This window comes from Colletotrichum godetiae (genome assembly GCF_030913485.1).
Source record: "Colletotrichum godetiae strain CBS 193.32 chromosome Unknown BDP55scaffold_21, whole genome shotgun sequence".
Taxonomy (NCBI): domain Eukaryota; kingdom Fungi; phylum Ascomycota; class Sordariomycetes; order Glomerellales; family Glomerellaceae; genus Colletotrichum; species Colletotrichum godetiae.
In genome coordinates this window covers 117,618-141,463 of record NW_026851269.1, presented here as the reverse complement: position 1 = coordinate 141,463, position 23,846 = coordinate 117,618, and the positions used below count along the sequence as shown (strand labels likewise).

The window sequence follows — 23,846 nt, the reverse complement described above, 5'->3', positions numbered from 1 at the left end:
AGTCCGTCACGGAAATGTCTCTATGAATCAAGTCCGCAACGGAGCCCGAAGACCAGGCCGTATGACAAACACCTTACTTCTTGTCATAACGGCTCTGTCAATTATCGCCCCTAGAACGCAATGATTCGCAACAAGTTCTGATGACCAATCGACAATTCGGTGGCGATGTCTTGGGCGCCCTCGACCTTGATCACCCCCCTCAGTCTGAAAGTCCGACTCAACTCAGGGAGGCGGCTTGCTAAGGGATTGGGGGTCTGCCTTACTCACTGCGTACTCCAAGCTTCGTCTCGAGAACAATCACAATCTGAGGAGCCTGTCAAAGGCTGTCAAGTGCCGTTCGGATGCGAGCGAGCGGGTACAAGCTAGGAAGAAACTAGACCACGTCCAAGTGCATCTCAATGTTGAAGTCCCTTTACTCCTCACTAGAAGTGAGCTTTCCCCACGGGGTCGGCTGCAGTCCAACAAGCCTGAACTCTATATACGGGTGCCATTTGTCAAGCAAAGACGCGGGGGCGGGAGCGGGGGCGGGAGGAATCTGATCGGCCCAGGGGAGAGATACTAGGCCCGGAGCCGATCGGGGAGATTATAAGTCCAACGGAGGCCCCACACATGCACGGGAGACCTCAACTCGCATTCGGAAAGCTGAGTCCACTCTGCTCCATCGGGGGTGTCGTTTTCCGGGTCCGTCTCGTCTCTAATATCGTCATCTGATCTCATGACCGCGTCTGATGGAGGATCAACAGCCGAGGCAACTTAGGAGCTAGGTCAATGCGTGGGGGCAATGGGGTTCTCTTAGATACACTGTGGCATTTTCTCCGCATCCGCGGACGCCCGTAGGAAAGAAAGACAAAGTCACGCATAGAGTAACAATAGCAACTAAACCCACAAATTTGACAACTCAGTTGTGTAAGGCGGGACTATGCGGTGCTCCTCTTGGCCCATACCCCTCACCACCAACTACATGTATGAATCATAGTCTTTTGACAGAGTATGCAACAACCACGGGCCCTTCACAGGGAACGGAGGCCGAACGAACACACCGATACTCCGAGCTCTTGTCTTTCCATTTTCCCCGATGGTGTGACGGGTTGCTTGGTAAAACAAGTAGAGAAACACATTGGGTGCGGGTTTCTAGGTTTCATCCCATCTCGCAAGCCTCGGCAACTCTGTGAATCTGCGACCCTAGATTGGGAAATCTGAGCGTAGGGTCCTCGCCACGGTCGGACATTGGTTGGTTTGTATGTTGCGAGGTGGGTATGCTTTTCGTGTAGTAGACATTCCTTACCATGAATTATACAAAAGGTGGATGAGCCCCATGCGCAACTAGTCAGAAGCTTCTTGTTCACCACAACCGTATACGCACATGTGCCTACTGACAACATCGTGAAAATGGCGTCAACTCAACCCTCAGACTTGAAGGTGGACGAGATCTACGATTATATCATTATCGGCGCCGGCATCTCGGGCATCAACACGGCATACTACCTCCAAGCTCACGGCCCCAAAAATGCAAGCTACGCCATCCTCGAAGGCCGGCCCCGGATGGGCGGAACATGGGACCTCTTCCAATACCCCGGAATCCGTTCCGATTCAGACATCTACACCTTCGGCTTCTCTTGGAACCCATGGAAGGGTCAGAACCCCCTCGCAGGCGGGCCCGAAATCTGCGCCTACCTCGAAGAATCGGCGCAGGCGCACGGCATCGACAGACACATAAAGTACAACCATCAAGTAGCCTCCACGGACTGGGACTCGGCGACATGCAGATGGATTCTCAAGGCGACGGCCACCAGTGACGGGGAGAAGCAAAAAACCAAAACGATTGGCGCGCGGTTCGTGGTCCTCGGCACGGGATACTACGACTACGAACGCCCCCTCGCAGCCGTGATCCCAGGCATCGACACCTTCGAAGGCCAAGTGATCCACCCGCAGTTCTGGCCCAAGGGCCTAGACTACAGCAACAAGAACGTCGTCATCATCGGCAGCGGTGCCACGGCCGTGACACTACTTCCCAACATCGCCACCGACGCCGCGCATGTGACGATGTTGCAGCGCAGTCCGACTTACATCATTGGGATGCCATCCCGTAAAGCCGGTCTGCAGAGTTTCATGCTCTCCGTCCTCCCGAAAGCTGTCTCGAGTCGAATTCTGAGGGTGCAGTATTTCATGTTGTCGTATTTCTTGTTTTACTACTGCCAGTGGTTCCCCGCCTCCGCCAAACGGTTTCTGCTTGGTGCGGCGCAGAAGCAGCTGCCGCCGAACATCCCTCTCGATCCACACTTTAAGCCACGATATAACCCCTGGGAACAGCGCCTCTGCGTGTGTCCTAATGCGGATTTCTATCAGGCGCTGCGGTCTGGCAAGGCAGACATCGTGACGGATACCATTGAAGAGGTGACGAGCTCCGGCATCGTGTTGACGTCGGGACGAGTTCTCCGCCCAGACATCATCGTCACAGCCACCGGCCTCAGAATCCGCTTCGCAGGCTCAATCGCTATCTCCGTAGACGGCCGCCGCGTCGACCCCAACACGAAATTCGCCTTCAAGGGCTGTATGCTCCAGGACCTGCCCAACATGGCGTACGTTTTCGGGTACGCCAACGCCTCGTGGACGCTCGGCGCGGAGGCGACGAGCTCGTATTTGGTGAGGTTGTGGCGCGGGATGGAGAAGAAGAAGCTGCGGTCGGTGACGCCTTTGCTTGAGGATCCGGATATGAAGCCGCATCCTATGATGCCGCTCAAGTCTACGTATGTCCGCAATGCGGCAAAGGTGTTTCCCAAGGCTGGGTCGGGGCGGTGGGCGCCGAGGAAGAATTATCTGATGGATTTGTGGACGGCTATGACGAGTGATGTGTTTGCTGGGATGAAGGTGCAGTGATTGCGGGATTGAATTGTTCAGCTCAGTAGACTGAGATGAAGGAAATATCAGGACTCGCTGAAAGAGCGCTCCGTGAAGGCTGAGTGCTTGTGCCTCGTCATATTAGCGTTGTCTGTGGGAATTTGACAGAGTTTCTATGATAACCGCTGGTATGTGAATACTCTAAGATCTTTTATGTCTACCTATCTATAATGTCAGCAACTCTTGATCTAGACTGACCTCTATCAATGCTGTCATCGTCCATTTGATCCCTTACTCCGGTTGCCCATCAGCCCAAACCACAATATTTTTAGGCGGATCCTCTAGTCCGTTGAAGAACGCAACAACATCCTTGTTACTATACCGCATACTAAAGTGCGTCAGAATAAACGTCGTCTTGGGCCACTTGCGCACGACCTTGTTGAGATCCTTCCACTTGGTATGCTTCGTCTTCTCCGCCTGTGCATCATGCTCATCATACAAGAAACTGCACTCCGTAATCACAACCGGAATCCCCTGTGACAACCACTCCGGCTCAGCAGCCAGCGTCGACGCCGTCGTATCACCAAGGAACGCAAATACAGGCGTCGTCACCGGCGCCGTCAGCTCAACGCCCGATTGCCGCAGGCTCTTGAGCTCCGGGCCGGGGAGGGAGGTATACTCAGCCTTGAGTTTGTGCGTCGTGGTCCGGAACACATAGCCCACGGCGGGCACGTTGTGGTCGCACTGGAATACGAGGGCATCCATGCCCTTAAGCCGTCGCAGCGGCACCACGTCGCCGTGTTTGACGGCCGTTGTGACGTGCGTGCCGAGGAAGGCCCTCTCCCCTTCTGTCCTGCCCTCCTTGTCGGTGCCCTTGCCGTCGACCTTGAGGCCCACGGCCTCGGCGTCGCTGCTGGTCGTTAGACCGCCGCGGTTGAGGAGGGTCTTTGCGAGGCAAAAGTCGTCAAAGGCCTTCTTCATCTCGACGGGGCAAACGATGTCTGGGGGGTCTTCGCGTTTGGTGAAGGCCGGGGCGAGGAGGCAATGGTCTGAGTGGCCATGGGTAATGAAGATGTGCTTCGGCCGCAGGTTGTTTACGACGAGGCCTGCGTCAAGGAGGAGGTTGAGTTGGGGGATGACGAAGGAGGTGTGCCATGCTGCTCTTGACTTGCCAGTCAGGACGTATTGGTGGTAGGGTTTGGGGAAGCGCCATTCGAGGATCTCGGACCGGCTTGATTGCGGTAGAGGAGTTGCGAAGGTAGCCATTGTAGCCTCGATTGTGAGTGATGTCTTGGCTGTGTGGGCTGGGGGGGCTGAGAAGCTCGGCGTCGGGACCGGGGCCGGGGAAATCTGGGCCCGGGGAAGATCCGGGCTAGATGCCGAGTTGCTTGACAGTAGAATGCTTTTGAGGGTCCGGAAACTGGAATATCCTGCTGGCAATTTGTGCAGCAAATTGTTGGTCATGCGACTAGGAACAGGGTAAGTATCCTAGGAAGAGCCTTTGCAATTGCCGGTGCACTTCGTCAACACACTCTGCTGCCTGATAGGTCCACCAAGGCCGATGAATCTTGAATTTGACGATGACTCCGTTGTGTCTGGTGGCTCAGTTGGATGGTCAGAGCCTCAATGTCGACTAGAAAGTTGACCAAACAAGCGAGGACGTACTGAGGCTAGTGAGCGAGCAGGGAACCGAGTTTCACCAGATGATATGTCTGACAACGTGGCTAAAGATGGTTAATTCAACGCGGACGAAATTAATCGTCGAAGTCGCAGTGAAGCATTTGGTGCAGCGGTGGCAGAAATTTTGCTGACGTCATCACTGGCACTCTTTAACTCCGATGTTTCGGACATTGTGATACCTGCCTCCATCGTCGTCTGCAATCTCAGCTTCGTTACAGCTGATCCCATCTGTTATTGATTCTTAGACTGGGAGTCAATTGACTTCAAAGCAAAGTTCAAGGCCGCACTGCAACATGCCTGGATGAAGTACACTAGGTACTGCATCCATCGCGTGGCTGCACGGTACATGGCATCCCACGCAGGGCACAGACTGCTGTTCTCGTATTCTCACAAGTGCGAGATAATACCGATGCTGCATGATTTGTAGGTAACCCCATCATTAAGGACTTCAAAAGAGCTAGAGGTCCTGCCATAGGGATCGGATCTCATCTAAGACTACAAAGTCCAATAGTGTGTGACTCGCACTTTCGCACCTTCGCAGCTTCGCACTTTTGGGCAGGAAACGGTTTAGTCCTATCGGTGACGGTGAGATGGTGAATTCCAGAGGTTGCCTTAGGTAAAGCATTCATCGACGACAACTCACAGCCTCATTCTGAGTGGTCAGGATGCTCAGCTAGACCCGATTAGGCGATTTTACCCGACGTCTGCTGAGTGGCCAGAACAGTCACCGCTCGCCCGAACCTGGCAGCGACTGCGGTTCCGAGCAGAACCCCACCTAAACACCCGTCCAAGCCGACACCTCCGGTCCCGGAGAGTGGGTCTTGTAGGGTCCACCTCTGATAAGCACACCCGGAGGTTGGAGGGCCAGAGCTTATCGTCTAGGGTTTCCCCATCCAGCCCCTCGTCTCGTCCTTCCCCCCCCACTTTCCTGTGTGTGTCTCTCTCTCCCCTCCATGTCTCCTCTGCATCATTCTCGAGTCTCCAAGCTCCAAGACCAACACTTCCACCATGTTCCCCGCGCTTGAGCTAACCTGAAGTTACTTGGAGTCTTTCGAGTCCCTGAGGACGAACCGTCGGAATTTCGCAGCTAATGCATAGTCTGTGTGCGACCGTCCTTATCGGGTCGACCAGACGAAACGTTGACCATGCCTTGCAACTTACACCTTGCATCCTGTAGGTACCTCAATTCCGGGATACTAAGAGGCTAAAGCTCTTATCAAACCAGTTCCGAGAGAAGTTCTCCACCTTGTCCAATGGCTTGACTTATCGAATCGAAACGGCTTACAGCGCCTTTTGCCAATTGGCATGACGCGCCGCATCGGTTGTGCAAGGTACGGTGCACCTCGTTCGTCGTCTGGACGGGCCCTGAGAAAACCCCCAGGTCTCAATGGGCTTGCATTGCCTGATCCGGCTGGCCTTGGAGGGATGAATCGCGCATCGGATGAGAACGAGAGAGCGCGCCTATCTGCGCGCTCCTAGTCGGAAGAAGAGGGGTGAGGGGCCTCACTCTGGGGATCCCCTTGATCGATTTGGAGATATAAGCTGTAGCTTTATCTAGAGCTCGACATCCCTCAATTGCATTTATTTCGATACTCTCCACTACCGCCCGCCATTGACCTCTCGCAACACCTTTGTGTGACAAGAGGACCTTATACCACACGCAGAGAACCCTCACACCACAGAGACATTCACAATGGCACCGCCGCACCCTCTAGATCCCCTCTCTTCCGCAGAGATTGAAAAGGCCATCACCGCCGTCACAAAGACCCACGGCGAAGTCTTCTTCAACGTCGTCTCCCTCCACGAACCCCGCAAAGCCGAATTGACAAAATGGCTCACCTCGCCCTCGACGACACCCCTCCCCGCCCGTATCGCCGACGTCGTCGTCATCGCAAAGGGCGGCAAAGTCTACGACGGCCTCGTTGACCTCGCCTCAGGCGCCATCACCAAGTGGGAGCTCATGCAAGGCGTGCAGCCCATCGTCAGTCCCCTCCGCCGTGCCTTTCTCAGGACCTACCGAGACTAACACCACCAGATCACAATGGAAGAGCTCCAAATCGTCGAACACATCTGCCGCACCGACCCCAAAGTCATCGAGCAGTGCGAAATCTCTGGCATCCCCAAATCAGACATGCACAAGGTCTACTGCGACCCCTGGACAATCGGCTACGACGAGCGCCACGGCAACACAATCCGCCTCCAGCAGGCCCTTATGTACTACCGCCCAGACCCGGACACCTGCCAGTACCAGTACCCCCTCGACTTCTGCCCCATCTACGACGCCGACAAGCAAGCCATCATCGCCATCGACATTCCCCAGGTCCGCCGCCCGCTCAGCAAGGCCGCTCCCGTAGACTACACCCCCGCCGCCGTACAGAAGCAATCTGGCGGCTACCGCACCGACCTAAAGCCTATCAACATCACCCAACCCCAGGGCGTCTCCTTCCAGATGCAAGGCCGCCAGATTGCCTGGCAGAACTGGAACTTCCACATCGGCTTCAACTACCGTGAAGGCATCGTCCTCAGCAACATCACCTACAACGACAAAGGCAACGTCCGCCCCATCTTTTACCGCTTGTCCTTGGCCGAGATGGTCGTGCCCTACGGCAACCCGGAGCACCCGCACCAGCGGAAGCATGCCTTTGATCTGGGCGAGTACGGCGCCGGATACATGACAAACAGCCTCTCGCTCGGCTGCGACTGCAAGGGCGAGATCCACTACCTCGACGCCGAGTTCCCCACCCGCAACGGCGGCGTGCGGACCATCAAGAACGCCATTTGCATTCACGAGGAGGACAGCGGCATCCTGTTCAAGCACACCGACTTCCGCGACGACTCTGTCATTGTCACCCGCGGCCGCAAGCTCATCATCCAGCAAATCTTCACCGCCGCCAACTATGAATACGCAATCCAATGGATCTTTCACGTAAGTAAGCCCCTTCCCTCCCCTTCGTAGCCATCGCCCTGCTCAGAAACGCAACTAACACTCCACCAGCAAGACGGCACAATCCAACCCGAAATCAAACTCACCGGCATCCTAAACACCTACTCCCTCAACCCAGGCGAAGATACAAAAGGCTGGGGCACCCAAGTCTACCCAGGCGTCAACGCCCACAACCACCAACACCTCTTCTGCCTGCGCGTCGATGCCAACATCGACGGCCCCCGCAACACAGTCTTCGTCGCCGACGCCGTCGCCTCCGACGCCCCCGTCGGTTCCCCCGAGAACTTTTACGGCAACGCGTTTTACGCGAAGAAGACGAAGCTCGATACCACGGGCAAGTCGAGGACCGACTATGACGGGTCTACCAGCCGCACGTGGGAGATTGCGAATACGGATAAGATTCATCCGTATAGCGGGAAGCCGGCGAGTTATAAGCTTGTTAGTAGGGAGGTTCCTGGGTTGTTGCCCAAGGAGGGGTCGTTGGTATGGAAGCGCGCTGGTTTCGCGAGGCACGCTGTGCACGTCACAAAGTGTAAGTCCCCTATTTCTGTCCTCCTCTCTTCTACCTATCAACCCCCTGAATGGACGGAAAACTTACCAAACCTCCCAACAGACCGCGACGACGAACTCTGGCCCGCAGGCCGCCACGTCCCCCAAACCTCAGGCGAGCCCTCTTCCGGTATCCCAGAATGGATCGGCGACGGCACAGAGTCCATCGAGCAAGAAGATATCGTTCTCTGGCACACCTTTGGCGTCACCCACATCCCCGCGCCCGAGGACTTCCCCATCATGCCCGTGGAGCCCATCACCCTGCTTCTGCGGCCGCGCAACTTCTTCGCCAACAACCCCGTCATGGACGTGCCCCCCAGCTACTGCAGCACCCCGAGCCAGGTCGCGGCCGGCAAGGGTGCACTGGAGGCGGCGGATGGGGTGAGCAAGCTTGCTTTTGCCGGGGCGGCTGGCGAGTCGTGCTGTGCGCCAGGTAAGAGTAAGTTGTGAGGTGATTTGAGGATAAAGGGAGGGGGAAGTTTATTCCACCAACTGCTCGACGGCATCAATAGATATGTTCGTACTTGCATGAAGGGTAATGATAAAGTATATGTTCATCCGATCCTACTTCCCTTGTATTGACCTATGAACAAATCCAGTAATGACGCCATCTTTAGTAGTAGTTAATGAGATACCAATGATTCACGGAACGTTTAAAAAGGCACACAGTATTCTACAGCAATTTGTATTTGAAAGCGCAAGGCTGCTTTGGTTGCGTACTGCATAAGAATCTATTCGCCTTGAAGAACCTGCGGCATCTCTAAAAGTAATTCTGGATACTCTTCCAGGACCTCTTGATAGAACTGCAAAAATTCAGCAGACGGCGAGCATTGGAGCTGAAGGCCGGCACTAGCTCTCTCGGACATCCCCTCGCTAGATGCTAGAACATCTTGACCGGTCTTCTGGCCTTCCGGAACCGGGGGAACACTCGGACTCCAAGTTGTGGCCTGCGAAGCAACGGGGCTAGAAGCCACTGAGACCGTGGCTTGCGAATCAACGAGGGAAGGAGCCACTGAGATCGTGTCATCCTTGCCAGCCAGATCAGATGAGGGCGGACCTATAGAGCTGCCTTGCGACTGGAATTCGGTGCTGACCGTACCAGCTGAAGCCTGGCCGGGCATCGAGGGCACATTATTGTGGCCAACCTGCTGAGCTGTAGCGAGGACATTCGGAGGTTCGTCATGCAGAGTCTTGCCAGCGGCTGCTAGAGCAAGATGCACTCGCTCGAAGTACAGCTTCGTCTCGACAGGATCGCGAACCAAATTTGCCACGAATTTTGAATCCAGCCTGATTCTCCGACCACGTTAGCTCTGTCCTACGCGAAAGAAAAAGAAGGGAGTTGAGTTGAGAAAAGGACAGGGTGACCAACGTTAACCACTTGACCGCATAGTCGACGTTCCGCTTCTCACTGATGGCCTTTTGGAGGCGATTTTGCACATTCTCACGCATCCTCTAGAACACATCGGTGTCTTGGGGCAAATTCGTAAACCTGACACCGTCTTCGTCGCGAATGCGAATGATTTCATCGACCTTGAGAAGGCATTGTCTCGCGTGATAGAGGTAGTCTCTGGGAGACCCAGCGAGCGTATGATGGAGCTTGACTTGTTCGATAGGATGCAGACCCGACTCCGATAGCAGACTGAGAGCCATGGCCTCGGCTCTCTCGTTCCGACCGTGCTGATTTTCGAGCTGTTGGATCTCAGCGAGCCGTCGCAGCTGATCTCCTCCTGCAGGCTTCGATTAGCTTTTGTAGACACAGTGGGTAGGGAAGCTAGCATACGTCTTTGCTGGTCGGATCCGGAGTTGGTAGCCATAGCGGTCAATTGTATGCTGTAATGATGGAATGCGGGAAGACGAAGATGCGATTAGCAAACTGCGATTTGTTTGATGCTGAGAGAAGAAATGATGGTGTCACAGACGAAGAGACAGATGGGCAGAGGAAGAGAAGACCTTCCAACGACACGGGAAGCATTGACTTGGGAGTCGTGCTTAAAGGACCAGAATCAACACTCCTGCCCGCTGTCCAGCTCAAGGTAGGAGCATTCTTAAGTTTGGACACGTTTGGACATTCTCCTGAGGTGAGTGCTTGCCTCCATCTGAGATTGGCGATTGCTTTGAGGTACTCCTCCAAGGCGCCTTCTTTCAGTCAGCGCCCCCTTGCAGCCAGGAGGCATAGCTCCGTCACAATTTGAAAGTAGTGCAATGGGTTTGATTGCAACATTATATTCGACGGAGTTTGGAAGCTCCGAGTGCGTGGTATATGGATAAACAAGGCATCTGGAGCTAATATTCAGGCATCCCGAAGCCATCTAGGGCTTCCATCTGAAAGCAGGGTGCTTCCAGTCCAAATCACTTTCTTCTTGTCTCGACAAGCCCTGCAATTCGGCCTCGACGTTTCGGGCCGCACGCCTGCGGTTGTCTCGCTTCATCCAGAACAATGTGAGAGTTGAAGTAATCAAGATCATACTGCAGGTCGCCAGGTTCAATCCGTTGCCGATTGGGTAGTTGGGTGCATCCCATGGCAAGAAGGCCCACTAAAACCACGAGTTAGCAGGCAGTCAGAGGTTACTAGGGAAGAGAGCAGCAGTCTTACAGTTGAAATGAGACCTCCCACGTTGCCAAACATGACATTGGTTCCGATTGCTGCACTTCGTGCCGTGTCGGAAACGACGTTGGCGGCGACCTGTGCGTTTGTGAGAGCGCCAAGGGCGAACACGGCCGAGGTGATGAGGAAGGTGGCGCCGTAGCGTACCGAGAGGTCCTTGGAAGCCAGGAACATGATATAGCCAACCATTGCTAGCGGAGCAGACATCATGAAGAAGATTTGTCGCCGGTCGAGGCGCCAGCTGAGCAGTGGTAAGAGGACGGTGAAGAAGGCGCCTACAACATAGGGAGGAACGGTGAAGAGTTGTTGGCGCTGAACAGTCGCCGTGGGATAGATTCCCCTGACGATGGTTGGCAGGAAGAATGCAAGACCTTGGACAGTGACGTTGTTCAGAAGGAAGACAAACGATGTTGCCAGCGTAACAGGTGCGAAGATTCCCCGGCGAAGTTTCTTGGTATCCATCTTGTCGAGGACTTGAGTCTGACCAACACGCTCAGAGCGGACACGGGTCTCGGCGAGATCCTTTTCAGCCTCGGTAAGCCAGCGAGCAGAGGCGGGGCGGTCGGTAAGGGTGACGAAGCCGATGAGTGCCAGCCCGATCGTGATGATTCCTTCAATGGCAAAGATCATGCGCCATGTATGGACGCTTCCGAAACTATCGAGACGGAGAATGGCAGAGGCCAAGAGACCACCAAAGGCTCCAGCCAACGGCGCCATAACGATGTACAAGCTGAGGCGGAAGGCGAGTTCGGATCGTCGGTACCAACGAGACAGGTAGTAGGCGATATCCGGCAACATTCCAGCTTCAAAGATGCCGAGGAGGAACCGGACTGCCATGAGCTGCGGTACGGTGTGGACGAAAGCGGTGCCGACTGAGCAGATACCGAAGAGCAAGGTGGTCAGGGGGAGGAACCATCCAGGACCCATGACCTTGCAGAGGATGTTGGCGGGAATTTCGAACAGAATGTAGCTGACGTAGAAGACGCTGAGGGTTCCATTGTAATCGTAGCCTGCCATACCGAGGTCCTTCTCGAGGCCTGCAATGCGAGCATTTCCTGGGGGCTTGTAAGTTGTTGTCAACCTTGCAATGGACCAGGAGACGCACCAATGTTGGCCCTGTCAATGAAACAGAAGAGGTACAGCAGGGCGACCGTTGGCACAATCATGAGATCGATTTTCAGCCTAAGCTTCCTCTCTACGGTCGGGTCGTAAGCCATAGCCTGTTCGGTATGCCTGGCGATAAAGAGTTAGCCAGGTTCCTGGATATGAGTGCGCTGTATGTGTCTTACTTTTCCGGGTCAAGCTTCGCGTCGTACGAGGATCTCTGTGCCATCTTGGCGTTGATATCGTCGATGTTTTCGACGGTAGGCTTATCGTTACTCATGATGAAGGGAATGCAGTGCGTCGCTCAGCCCCGAATGCTTTTGTGAGCAAAGTGTCGACTTTGGCGGGATGTCAAAGAGGTATCCTGGGACAAAACCACTCTCGAGTCTGGCAGGGGATGAAGACCCTTTTCAATGTCGAGACGACTGACTCAACAAAACACTGTCTCAAGGGGGCCAGCTGGAAATCCCGTAGGCTGGTCCAGGCTGGCGAGATAGATATCTCATTAGCGACCCTTGTCTTTTCCCCTTGTCCCAGATTGGAGGTGGAGGCGTGGCACCTAGCTACCCCAGACGGGTTATCCCACACACCAAACAACGCGGGGTAGACATCCACAAGAGCGGACGCCTCTTTTCACATCCAATCTGCATCGGGTGCGAGCTCGGGAAACGGCACCAAGCCAGCACCAAGCACCACTTGCAGGACTGCGGCCCATGTTATCGGATCCATTCCACTCCCACATCGGGGGACATGCCAGCCAGTGAGGAAGACGCTCACTCTGATGACGTGTTGAGATGATAATTTGATCTGCTACGACCGTTACAACGATGCCCAGTCTCAGGGATGGCGAACAAGCAACAATGGTGCAAGATTGGCGATGTGATGAGATAGATGGATGTATGTTTACGCGCTGCATCAGCTGCTTCTTCGAGGCGACTGCAGCAGCAGAGTCGAATATTTGACCGAGTCTCTCTTGCAGCTGTGCCGATAAGCAGATGCCAGAACTGCAGCTTCCCGAATAGAGCATCACATTGCGCCAGCTCCTGTGTCTCTCCCTCCCCCCAGACTCGTCGACAACGGCTCTGGTCGCAAGCAGCCCTTGTCCAGCCTTCCATGTCGACTAGGCTCAACTCGGCGTAAGTGGGGAGGAATGCAGATCACGCTCCATTCCCGACACGTTTCGGGAGTGAATATCGGCACTCCTAGTCGGCAAAAAGAGTATGAGCTTAGATTACAGGCCGCGGCCTTTAGATTCGGACTTGCATCTGTACGGGAGAGAAACCTCACTGGGCACAGTTGCAGCTGCTGTTCGTGCGTGCGTGGGGCGGATGCGAACTAGCTGGACCTGGTCAAGTATGTACGGGGTTTGAGCGCCGCATCATATATCAGATGCAAGCCCTCCGGAGAGCCGATTGGAAGATGTCGCGAATGATTGAGTTGATTTCCTCATGAACGCGCGCGGCTTTATCCGCTATTGCGACGTGCCAACCTTGGAGTCGTTGTGATGGAACTCAAATTGCGGTCCGGCGGAGTCTAGTCGTCGTCTAGTTCTCCGTGGTTGTGAATAGGCTGGGAGACCACGTTGCTGTCCCCTCCCCCTCTCGCATTCGACAGGTCGACCCCCAACTTCCATTTCCCCAACTTTGCTTTTGGTGTTCGGATGCTGTGACCAGCTGATCTTTGGCTTGTTGAGGCGTTTTGCTGATATCTGCTTGCAGTGAAGAGCGTTCTAAAATCCGGGTTATCCGCTCCTCGGAAAGTCCGCCAGTACACATTCATTCCTGAATCCGTAACGGGTCAACGGATTGCTGAGTATTCCGCTAGCTCGGAATGACCGGTGGTATAAGAGAGCGCCAAATTCCTCTTCGCGAGGGCGTGCTTTTCATCGGATCTGAATTCATCGACTATCGGAAAGGGGGTTTGGAAGTCTTGTCCCTGCGACTTGGCCTGGCGGGGTTGGTGCTCTGCGCCGTACGGGAAATGTCCACGGCTTTTGTCAACGGGGTTTGAACTTACAAGGCAGACCATGGGCATTTCTCCTTGGCAGCTGAGATGCCTCATCTCGTTTCGCGGAGACGGTCATTTTTGGCGCCATGCGGTCGAATGATTATTATCTATGGCAGCTTCGTCTTGATTCCTTGCCTTCGTGGTGGTTGACCCTGCAAACCCATCTCTTCCACCAAGACTAGTGGTTGCTTACGATCAAGATTCTGTACTGATATGGGTTCTTGATGGGGGAAGCCGATCCGGGGAAGAAAAGAGACGCATCCGAAGCCCAGAACCTGGAGAAGCCCTGGGAAAAGCTAAGCTTAACGTCGATAGCGGCGAATACCGCCAGGCTGGGCCGTGGCTGTGACACTTGACATGGTCCCACGCGAGATGGCGTCGAGACACACCAAACGTGTCGGCTACTGGAGCCCCTCGCGTGTTCGTTGAGGCCTCAAAAATGCATCGAATTCCGTAGATCTGGTCGCTCATACGGTTGTGCGAGGGCTGCGGATAAAAATCTACCACATGCATGGCCTCTTCGTCCAACGTGCTGTGCTTGACTCGAGATGGTCGGTGCTAGATGGGTGTCCTGAATTGTGGGCGGCAACGGTTTGATTGAAGTTTCCTGGAGAGTTTTGGTTTGAGAAAGCAACAGCCAGGTGATGGCCCGTTTAAGCGGCAGTCCGGTCTAGAATCCGCGGTCGATCTGGAGGAGTCCCCAGAAGCTGCCATGATGGACGGGAACGATAGCAATCGAGTCGTGGTTAATGGGTTGAGAATTGGGAGGGGAGAGCATCGCCTGAGCTTCCTCCTGAGTACGTACCGGGTACTCGGCCTGACTGGGCAGATGCGACCCACCGAGCCGGAACTTGCACGTGCGCTATCTTATCTACAGTGACATAAGCAGGCGCTTATCTGCGATAACGCACCTCGAACATTTGCAGGTCTCAACTTACAGAAAAGTACGTACATTTTCATACAATGGTTGGACCCGACGGGCGACTCGAGACCCACGGGATTCTCTTCCAAACCAAAAAGCACAAAGATGCCTCGTCCGAGTCTCGTCAGCCATCGAGTCAACCTCACCCAAGCCGCATGCGTGAATTTACAACAATCTCTATCCGTACTTTGTCTGTATCCAACCAGTGATGTAGAACTGTAATTTGACAAGCACCAGCCCTCGCACAAAGAGAACAATGCCAAAATCACAAGCGCAAACTCCAATCGCTCCCCCGGAATGGGGACACCCCGGTTCCCAGTGTCTCCTCAACGGTCAATAGGGCCGCCATCGGGCACCCAAGTCGCTTCGGCAGTGGAGAATTACAATTCTTCCAGGGCTCCAGAGACCCATCTTCACATCCACCCACGGCTTTCGATTCGCGACTCTGTTATCCCACGCGCCGGGACGGCTTATCAAGTTATCACTGCCGCAGTGGCCCAGACCGACGGCGGCTGGTTGGGCAATGGGCACACAGAGTGCAGAGTAATTTGGTACCCGACGTCATCGAGCAGGGTGGCGGTCAACTTGAACCCCCACAGAGACGAGCTGAGCAAGGTATGTTGGCGCAGCCAGTACTCCGTAGAAGCACAGTGACGGCAGAGAAGCCCGCCAGTTTCGAACTGTGTTCTGCGGGAGGGGAAGCGCAAGGCAAGGGCCGAGGCGGGAGAGAACGCAATGCCAAAAGCGCAGACGAGACGAAAAGGCGAGACACTTTGACAGCGAAGAAGAGTTTGGAAGTTTCCAACGTCGGCCCATCCCACTGTTACGCCGCCCAGACGATAATTAACCTCTTTCGAGATTCCACCCACCCTTCCGACTGTCTGGCATCCCCCATCCTCTCCATTTCACGTCGATCCGTTCAAGCCCAACGACGGGACCGTGGTCCATGGATGACGGGACACCCATAGCGGGCTCCATGGCTCCGTACGGGGATCCCGCTGTGTGCAGCCTGGCAGACCTGGTCCGGAATGGAGTCCTGGGACTTACTCCCCTGGTTGCGGTCCTGCGCTTTTCCAAAGACGCGCCCCGTCGATGGCTGCCCAAGCGGCGACGTCAGGTTCGAGAGGGCGCAAAAGCGGGCTGGGCCACTGAGGCTAAAGGCCGCGTTGGACCGGGTCTGGAATGGTCAGATGGGCAGAATCGCAGCGAAAAGCAACGACGCAGGCCTCGGGAAGGGCTTTCTACAAGGAGTAGCCTTGTTGCCACAGCCCTCTACGGAGTAGTCTCCCGCCAAGTTTGGACTGACGGATGCGATGACCGATACGGCGCCGATGACTCTCGTTAAGGACCGACAAGCACTGTCGCTCCTCAGGCGAAATGCCATGCTGCGGTCAAGTGCTTGTCCAACAATGAAACAGGCTTTGGATATCGACTTTGGATGCACTTTCGCATCCCTATTGGTGTTTCTACCATCATGCGGGAGAGGTGCGGGCCATCCGTCCGTCGCATAACTAACAGCGGCCATCTTCTCACTACCAGAAACCGTTGGACCATCCAGAGAAGGCCAGACAAGCTGGGATCATCGCTCAAGTGGCATCGCCAACACCACCATCTTCCTCGTACAGTCTGACGAGCCAAGCCAACCCTGTCCTGGCTTCCGTCGTTCCAAGAAGCCTGCTTTTCCACTCCACCACAAATCTCCGTGGTTGTCCAAGACTAAAACTACAAAACCGCCTCGTTTCTTCCCAGCCACCACCCTTCCGCCTGTCTGTTCTCTTTTCGCAAGGACCCTTAAAACGACACAACTCACGGCTTGGACCCAGTGCGACAGCCTGCATCACATTTCGCAACTCCGGTGGTTCATCAAGAACAGTCAGTTCCAGGACCGTTGTTGGGGAGTGTCGAAGACGGAGGACCATTATCGGGTCTGCAGTCAAAGGCCCAGTTTCGTGAGGTCAGCTGGTAGAGTTCCAGGTTGCTTCCTGGCTTCACATTGCCTTCTCATAGGCCGATTGCTACCCACGCCTACCACCACACACGACACACACAAGAGAGTCTAGAACACCGAGTCCAGTCACTCGACGAGCTCAGTCCGGCTTTTCATCGCATCACCCGTCTTCGCTCATCACCACACATCAGTCAGCCAAACGACGAGGAGGGGTTTATCACCTGTCCTGCTTTTCACACGCACACACTCTCTCACTCGCTCACCCACTCACTCACCCATCACCGCCGCATACCTCTCACTACGGCACCTCACTCCATACACTGCCAGTGTTACAGTGTCACATACCAAGTCTCATAAACCCTGGAAGAAGCCACTCGCACGCCACTCCAACGCAGGGCGGCGCCGCTACTCCATTATCCAATCCAAATTCCAAAATAGCTCACTGGATCCAAGGCGGGTCAACGGCCTTCACCGACACTACCGGCGCTATTGGCCTGGGTTCGCATACCTTTACGTTAGGGGGCCAGCCATTCCACCACTCACTAACTCGCTCTCTGCTGCGACATTGGACCACACACAGTATTCCCGCTTTTCCCCTCTTTCTTCGCTCTCTTCTATCCCTCTCTCCCTCGAGGTGTCGTCATCGCTCTGATTCTCGACTCTCACAATACGAGCGACTTCTCTCGAGACTCGCACCCACGAACTCCTGCCATCACCCGATCATTCCACAACATCCCGGGAACAACCCATCACCAGTGACATCCCGAATCTCTAATTCCACGACCACCGCTAGTTTTTTCAGCAGTATTTTGTGATACCCGAGATCGAACTTCGTTTTGTTCTCACCCACCTATACGTTACCTTTACCAACAATCAAAATGGCCGGCCGTGCTGAACGCTGGGACCGCGACCGCTTCATGCAAGAACGGGAGCGGGACCGTGGCTATCCAGATGACCGTCGCTATCCCGATGAACGAAGCAGATTCGAAGAGAGAAGCCGCTTCGAGGAACGTGACGACTATCGCCCACCGCCTCGCCGCGGCAGAGATCACTCAGATGAACGCTTCGACCGCGGTCCATTTGATCGTGGACACCGCGGCGGATACGAAGAGGACATTGTAAGAGACCGCCGCTACGTTGAAGAAGACCGTTATGGCCCCCGTCGCGGAGAGCCTTTGGACCGGGAGTTCGACCGTCGCCTTTTCTTCGAAAAGGAGCAGCGCGAAGTCCGTGAGGCCTCGCCACCACGTCGCCCGACCATGCTCCGTCGCCAGTCTTCCCTCGACACCTTTGACCGTCGTCCCCTCCGCTTTTACGAGCGTGAGGAATACCCCCCGCCAGCCCGCCGAGAGGATGTTCGCCCTCGCGACGATTACCGGGCTCCTCCATACGTTCCAATCCCTCTACCCCGCACCCGCCAGCTGGGCCCCGCACCATCTCAACGATACGACGAGATCCAGATCGCCGAGCCAGGCTTCTATGGCGACGAGGAGTTCCGCGGTATGCCTGAGCGAGTGAAGGAGCGCGAGGTCGTCACCTCACGCCGACGCAGAGACCGCAGCCGCGAGTCTAGGGTGTCAAGGTCAACTAGGAAGAGTTCGCACCGAAGCAGCTCCCGATCAAGCAGCACCTCCAGCAGGTCGACCAGCACCACCACAAAGACCGCGACGACCGTCCGTAGCTCATACCCGAAGAAGGGCAAGACTCGCATTCCCCAACGCCTAGTCTCCAAGCGTGCGCTCATCGACTTGGAGTATCCTTACATTGAAGAGGCAAGTTCCGATTCAATCTAGTGCACTGAACCTCGACTAACAGACACCCCAGGGTAATACCGTCATCGTCCTCAAGGCTCTTGGCCAGGACAACATTGACGAACTTCTGAAGCTCAGCGAGGAGTACAAGCAGAGTAAGTGAAAATATGTGTCTACAGTTGGTTGACTACATCTAACATGATGCTAGGTGAACTGGAGATTGCCGCAGCACGATCATCGGCAGGCAAGCATGAAGAACGCCACGAGGAGATTTACACAATCCCTCCACCGGTTGCTGCCCTCCCCCCACCGCCCCCGACTGTGATCCATGCCCCTCCTCCTCCACCAGCGCCTGCTTCAGTGGCGCCGCCTCCCGCGCCCCCGACTGTCGTTTCTTCTCATCATCATGCCCCTTCCGTCTACTATGAGGCACCCCCTCCACCACCCCCGGCTCCCGTCCAAGAGGTTGTCAACAAGACTACCATCATTCGCGATGTCTCCCCCGCTCGCAGCTCCACGTCCTACACAACGTCAACGACCGCAACACCAGTCGTCTACGAGCGCCGAGAGTACAGCGAGGAGGTTCCCATTGGACCCATGGCCGTTGCTGAGCGTCGCCGTAGCCGGTCTCGGTCTCGCAAGAACATCAGATCTGAGATTAAGGCTCTCGAGGCTGAGCTTCACGACCGCAAGCACGGAAGGAGCCGCGAACTCGTCCGTGCTGAGCAGATGCCCGATGGCGCTGTCGTCCTCTTCGAGGAGAAGGTCGAGAAGGTGGAGGAGCCGCGTCGCGGAGTGCGGATCGAGAAGGACAAGAAAGGTAGGATGGCCATCAGCGTACCAAAGTACTACTAAGGTACGCTTCGTCACCGTCTTGTCAAAGCAGAGCCCAGGCTAACGCGAGAGTTCCCAGGTCCTCCTCCTGGAATCATGCGCGCCATGCTGGCAACTCTCACGTAAGGGTACTGCAATGGTCAGGCGCATGACTTGTTGTTAAGTACGCGATTCAATGTACAGAAGGCGATTTACAGACCTCGTACATTACGAGATGGACTTTGTTGCATTTGTTTTCAGGACGGCAAATGGTTTCCAGGACGATTTTACCATTATTATTCCCCAATAGAAAAAAAAGGAACTCGTTGGTTTTGCGATCCTTGGAAGGGATTTGCATACATGTATGGATGGGATTGGCAGCCCGATAGTTTCACATGTCCTAGCCCAGCTTTCGGGACGTGGTTCATCGCTTCCAGGTACTGGACGACTTGCAGGTATACTCTTTTTGGTTAGATGGCGCAGGTTACTAATTTATGACTTATATCTTTAATCGATGGGATATCGACCATCTCACCTTGCCTATTCTTGAACTACAACATCACTACTGATCTGTAGACGTATGTACGAACGCCTTGCTCGGTATTGTCCACTTGTACTGGCAAAAACATCAACTAGAAGTTAAACGCATTAATTACTGTGAAGCAGCGGTGGAAACGGTGCTCTGAAATTGGGATTCAGAGCCAAGACGAAGGGAAACATCCTCAAGCTCTCCAGTATCACATCTCAACTCTCTCTCTCTTGTACGCGATCTCCCTCTCATTCTCTTCCGGTGTGCAATGTGCAACAAGCAGCCCAGCACATCTTAATGTCCGGATAATCTCCAATCAGCTTGATCATTTCCACGACCCCAAACCCAACCTCCTGCCCCAGAAACTTCCCAGAAACATTAACATACCCCGCGTAAACAGTGTCACTTAGCTGCCGCATCCCATAAATCTCCTGGTCCTCCTCACCGACTTGATATCAAGCACATCCCCATTCTCAAACCTGAGTTCCCAGCGCTGGGGGTACGTGATATTTGACTTCGGAGACGTCCAACCGCTGCAGCCCCGCGTCTCCATATCGAATGGCAGGACGTAGTGCAATTCTTCACCCACACGGATCGTTGCAAATTGGTAAAGCTGGTGCGAGGGTGCACCGAAGCCGTAGGACCAGATACTTGCTTTCGTCGACGAGTTGGGGAAGTGCAACTGGAATCAGGTCCATTTCTGGGGGGCGCCGGCGCCCTTTTGGTGGTCGTACGTGAGCGGGCTGGGTCGATGGTGATGGTCTCGATGTTACTGAGGGTGAGGGTGCCGGAGGTCGTGCTGGCGGGGACAGACCACTCTGTGGGGTTTGCAAAGTTTGGGCCAAGGGTGAAGGCTGCGTTGCCACCGTTGAAGAGGACTTTGGAGGTGCCTTGCCAGGTGAGGTTGTATGCGTAGTCTGGGGTTCAGCCGGAGGTGTACATTTCTGTGATGAGGTCTGCAAAGGTGGAACCTAGAGCGCAGTTACCGTTTCCGGCTGAGACGTGGAAGCCTGCTGCTGGGTTGGAGGAAGAGGCGGTTGTGTTTTGGTAGGTCCTGGTGGTTGCGTTCTGAAGGGCTGTTCCATAGTTGAGGTCGTTGCTATATTCGAGGGTGTCAAGGTTCAGAAGGGAGGATTTGCAGATTGAGCCGAGGATGCGGGAGAGGGCGAGGTATTGGGCTCCTGTGATTGTTGTGAGGAAGGCTGATGTCCAGTGGGAACCGCTCGTTTGGTCGAGGGTTAAGTTGTAGACTGAGGGGACGCGAGTCTTTTGGTCTTCTCGTTCGCATGTGGTTTCTCTGTCTTGATGAATGTTCTGTAGGAGGCACCAACATTGAGGTATGTGCTGTGGTTGTCGGGCTTGAAGATCTCCAAGGCACAACCTATTCTGAGTCCAAAGGAGAAAATGTGAGGGCATCAAATGCATGAGATGGAAACTGAAAATGCTCCGTGGATGACTTCTTAGATAGAGCAGGTGAACGAGGACACCTAAGGATCCTCCTTTCTATCATTTAAATGTACACGGCATGATTGGCAATACACGTACCAAGTATGAATAGGATGGCATCCATTATATATTGTGGGTGTAGCCATCACTGAGTAATAATGGCAATCTCACTCGTCGCTTTGTGTATCATAACAAAGACCTCGGATAATTACCTTATGGCAGAGAGTCAGATAGCGGGTGTCAACTTTCATCTAGCATGAGACTAGTTCATCTGGAGGGTCTTGCCACATCGGGTCTACGTCTGAGATTCAGTTGCCAAGGCCATCAGGAACAGCTCGCATTCACCGCGGCCTGAACCCTAAATCGACAAGCCTCTCATAAGCTCAGTTCCGGCCCCTCTCACAACTTGGCAGCCAGATCGTCAGCAAACAATCATTTAGGGCTAGAGAGCTGAAGCAAGCTGAAGGCAGGGTGACGCGTATGCTCAGCTGGCAAAGCGTTCCTCAAAACCCAATTCTACGGGGTTTGCGTTTTCCAGCCCTGTCGAAACAGGCCGTGATACGCCGCCATCTCAAGATGTATAGGTTGATCCATTGATAATCTATTGCGTCGTCACCCAGAGCATGGCTGAGTACTCCAATGTCACCATCGAGTCAAGATCTCCATAGCGACGTTTCGGACATAACGTGAAGACATCGGTGTATGGGAAGAACGCGGAGGGCGGCTTAGCCCCTGTCAATCTCGTATGCTTACTTTGACACCGGCTCGGCAACTATGTAAGGCCCGCACTTTGAACATCTAAACTCCCCGAACTATATTTTCCCCGGGGACACTAGGGGCGGATTGGGAAATTGGAACCCGAGCACTGCCTCAACACCAGCCTCTGATGTTGTTCATGATACAAGGCGTTGTAACAGGAACACCGTGAATAGATCAGCCAGCGCATATCCACGGGGATCGATATCACAACATGGCTCTTTATAAAAGAATGATGGTCTCGTAGTTGCACAAGGAACTCCAAAATCAGCTAACAACGTGAACAAGCTTCTTCCATACAACAGAGAAGATTGCACGCGCAACAATGGATCAGCCGCCTTCCAAGTATCCTTACGATCCGTCTCTCGCGGCAGCGGTCACCTTCGCCGTACTATTTGGCATTAGCGGTGTAATACACTCCATTCAGCTCAAGCGGGCGAAGACCTGGTACTGGATCGCCTTTTTCATAGGTGTTAACTGTAAGAAGCCCCCAGAACCCAGTGAATTCTTGTGGCACAATCGTTGCTAAGCTGTCGCATAGTTGAAAGCATTGGATATGGGAGTCGAGCAATGAATGCGTCCGAAACGCCGAATTGGTCAAAAGTCCCCTTCATCATCCAGACTCTTCTACCGTTGCTTGCCCCGGCACTGTACGCCGCATCAATCTATATGCTCCTAGGCCGTATTATCGACTCATTGGAAGCGGGCCATCTATCACTTATTCCTGTTAGATGGCTGACGAAGATCTTTGTTTTCGGAGATGTGTTCTCGTTCGCCTTCCAGTGCATCGGTAAGCCCAGTCTTCATCGTCGTCATCTGTGATCTTAATGGAAGGACTGACTCATTATGCAACAGGTGGAGGCATCCTCTCCGGCGCAAGTGATAAAGACGGACTCGACCGCGGTCAGAATATTATACTCGTCGGTCTCGGAATTCAAATCCTCTTCTTCGCAGCCTTCATCGTATCCATCTCGGTCTTTCACCATCGAATCATCAAACACCCAACGGCAATGAGCATGAACGGGCGACGGCCGTGGAGACAGTTCATCATGGTGCTCTATGCCACCTCGTTCCTCATTCTTGCTCGGTCAATCTTCCGGGTGGCTGAGTTCGCCGAGGGACGGGAAGGCGTGCTTCAGACTACAGAGGTGTATCTGTACTGTCTCGATACATCGCTCATGTTCCTATGTGCTGCGGCTTTCAATGTTTGGTTTCCGGGGCGTATTGTTCCACCCATCACTTTCAAAGATGAGGAAAGATTTCCTCTCGGGGCTGTTTCGAATCAGGAGGATGATGGTGCGTTTAGACTTCGAAGGTAGATTGCAGCCTAAAGCCTGGAGCTTTAAGAAGTTCAGACGAACAAGGACAGTCTGTAATGGGACTTTATCACGCGGTCTAGAGAGCTGATGGGTGGAGGAACTGAAAGTGTAAGCGTTTGGATTTTACTTTAGATACTAGCCTAGGAGTCAACAAGGGTATCCATAGTTGTCACGAGATATAGATGAGGTAAATGCTGCCCTGGGCCTATAAGAAGTAGTCCACGTTGTATGACAAATTTCTTCCGATGCCCAGTCAGTTCCATGATTTGGAAAAGCCTTGAGAACATCAGCAGTGTAATTGTAAAGGAATTTGAAGTGTACATATTCAGCTAATCGGCGGACGGGTCTCCATTGATATCTAGAGTTATGCCTTAGTTTTGCAAAACCTCAATCCATCGTTCTTACAGCCATCAATAGGGGCCAAGTGGGGGGGAATATGCATCATTGGAGTGGTGTTGTGGTGGCTGATCCATTCTACTTCACGTTGCTTGAATCATCAATATATATGGATAGTCGGATTTATTACTTTCGTGGACCTCTACTTTTTGCCGCGGCAGAACGTGCAAGGGTCGTTCTCATATAATACTGCCTTGCTATGTCCGCCCTCAGGCACCTTTGGCGTCGTTCTCTTGCTT

At 54.1% G+C, this 23,846-nt stretch overlaps 9 protein-coding genes across 9 annotated transcripts; 5 read left to right on the top strand and 4 right to left on the bottom strand.

Moving 5' to 3' along the window:
• Window positions 1–1,389: 1,389 nt before the first annotated feature.
• Window positions 1,390–2,877, top strand: BDP55DRAFT_632087 (uncharacterized protein; the record flags this gene model as incomplete). Its single annotated transcript, XM_060572376.1, has 1 exon — window positions 1,390–2,877. One exon carries the CDS (start codon window positions 1,390–1,392, stop codon window positions 2,875–2,877), a length of 1,488 nt encoding a protein of 495 aa, XP_060429402.1.
• A 252-nt stretch (window positions 2,878–3,129) lies between these two features.
• Window positions 3,130–4,104, bottom strand: BDP55DRAFT_552345 (beta-lactamase-like protein; the record flags this gene model as incomplete). Its single annotated transcript, XM_060569200.1, has 1 exon — window positions 3,130–4,104. The coding sequence occupies one exon, from the start codon at window positions 4,102–4,104 to the stop codon at window positions 3,130–3,132; it is 975 nt and encodes a 324-aa protein (XP_060429401.1).
• Window positions 4,105–6,211: 2,107 nt separating this feature from the next.
• BDP55DRAFT_552717 (copper amine oxidase) lies at window positions 6,212–8,461 on the top strand (the record flags this gene model as incomplete). The annotated part of the gene is made up of 4 exons (XM_060569228.1): window positions 6,212–6,499; window positions 6,554–7,444; window positions 7,514–7,994; window positions 8,076–8,461. 4 exons carry the CDS (start codon window positions 6,212–6,214, stop codon window positions 8,459–8,461), a joined length of 2,046 nt encoding a protein of 681 aa, XP_060429400.1.
• A 281-nt stretch (window positions 8,462–8,742) lies between these two features.
• On the bottom strand, window positions 8,743–10,078 carry BDP55DRAFT_744238 (uncharacterized protein; the record flags this gene model as incomplete). The annotated part of the gene is made up of 3 exons (XM_060580508.1): window positions 9,792–10,078; window positions 9,501–9,738; window positions 8,743–9,304 (listed from the first exon to the last, which is right to left on the bottom strand). The coding sequence occupies exons 1-3, from the start codon at window positions 9,823–9,825 to the stop codon at window positions 8,743–8,745; spliced, it is 834 nt and encodes a 277-aa protein (XP_060429399.1). The 5' UTR covers window positions 9,826–10,078.
• Window positions 10,079–10,320: 242 nt separating this feature from the next.
• On the bottom strand, window positions 10,321–12,000 carry BDP55DRAFT_552217 (major facilitator superfamily transporter; the record flags this gene model as incomplete). The annotated part of the gene is made up of 4 exons (XM_060569187.1): window positions 10,321–10,545; window positions 10,605–11,671; window positions 11,722–11,849; window positions 11,906–12,000. 4 exons carry the CDS (start codon window positions 11,998–12,000, stop codon window positions 10,321–10,323), a joined length of 1,515 nt encoding a protein of 504 aa, XP_060429398.1.
• A 3,449-nt stretch (window positions 12,001–15,449) lies between these two features.
• BDP55DRAFT_153412 (uncharacterized protein) lies at window positions 15,450–16,007 on the top strand. The gene has a single exon (XM_060565622.1). The coding sequence runs from the start codon at window positions 15,596–15,598 to the stop codon at window positions 15,992–15,994; it is 399 nt and encodes a 132-aa protein (XP_060429397.1). The 5' UTR covers window positions 15,450–15,595; the 3' UTR covers window positions 15,995–16,007.
• A 1,015-nt stretch (window positions 16,008–17,022) lies between these two features.
• On the top strand, window positions 17,023–19,642 carry BDP55DRAFT_153366 (uncharacterized protein). The gene is made up of 3 exons (XM_060565621.1): window positions 17,023–18,369; window positions 18,422–18,503; window positions 18,557–19,642. The coding sequence occupies exons 1-3, from the start codon at window positions 17,476–17,478 to the stop codon at window positions 19,201–19,203; spliced, it is 1,623 nt and encodes a 540-aa protein (XP_060429396.1). The 5' UTR covers window positions 17,023–17,475; the 3' UTR covers window positions 19,204–19,642.
• A 296-nt stretch (window positions 19,643–19,938) lies between these two features.
• Window positions 19,939–21,260, bottom strand: BDP55DRAFT_693939 (uncharacterized protein; the record flags this gene model as incomplete). The annotated part of the gene is made up of 5 exons (XM_060577283.1): window positions 19,939–20,100; window positions 20,136–20,344; window positions 20,425–20,607; window positions 20,677–20,964; window positions 21,236–21,260. 5 exons carry the CDS (start codon window positions 21,258–21,260, stop codon window positions 19,939–19,941), a joined length of 867 nt encoding a protein of 288 aa, XP_060429395.1.
• A 708-nt stretch (window positions 21,261–21,968) lies between these two features.
• On the top strand, window positions 21,969–23,432 carry BDP55DRAFT_704198 (RTA1 like protein-domain-containing protein). The gene is made up of 3 exons (XM_060577994.1): window positions 21,969–22,371; window positions 22,434–22,682; window positions 22,748–23,432. The coding sequence occupies exons 1-3, from the start codon at window positions 22,218–22,220 to the stop codon at window positions 23,209–23,211; spliced, it is 867 nt and encodes a 288-aa protein (XP_060429394.1). The 5' UTR covers window positions 21,969–22,217; the 3' UTR covers window positions 23,212–23,432.
• The last annotated feature ends 414 nt before the right edge of the window (window positions 23,433–23,846 follow it).

Excerpts from the sequence above, each read along its gene's own strand:
- BDP55DRAFT_704198 (XM_060577994.1), top strand. The coding sequence starts at position 22,218 with ATGGATCAGCCGCCTTCCAAGTATCCTTACGATCCGTCTCTCGCGGCA. Across the intron at positions 22,372-22,433 it reads CTTTTTCATAGGTGTTAACT|TTGAAAGCATTGGATATGGG; the intron begins GTAAGAAGCCCC and ends GCTGTCGCATAG. Across the intron at positions 22,683-22,747 it reads GTTCGCCTTCCAGTGCATCG|GTGGAGGCATCCTCTCCGGC; the intron begins GTAAGCCCAGTC and ends ATTATGCAACAG.
- BDP55DRAFT_153412 (XM_060565622.1), top strand. The coding sequence starts at position 15,596 with ATGGATGACGGGACACCCATAGCGGGCTCCATGGCTCCGTACGGGGAT.
- BDP55DRAFT_153366 (XM_060565621.1), top strand. The coding sequence starts at position 17,476 with ATGGCCGGCCGTGCTGAACGCTGGGACCGCGACCGCTTCATGCAAGAA. Across the intron at positions 18,370-18,421 it reads AGTATCCTTACATTGAAGAG|GGTAATACCGTCATCGTCCT; the intron begins GCAAGTTCCGAT and ends CAGACACCCCAG. Across the intron at positions 18,504-18,556 it reads CAGCGAGGAGTACAAGCAGA|GTGAACTGGAGATTGCCGCA; the intron begins GTAAGTGAAAAT and ends ACATGATGCTAG.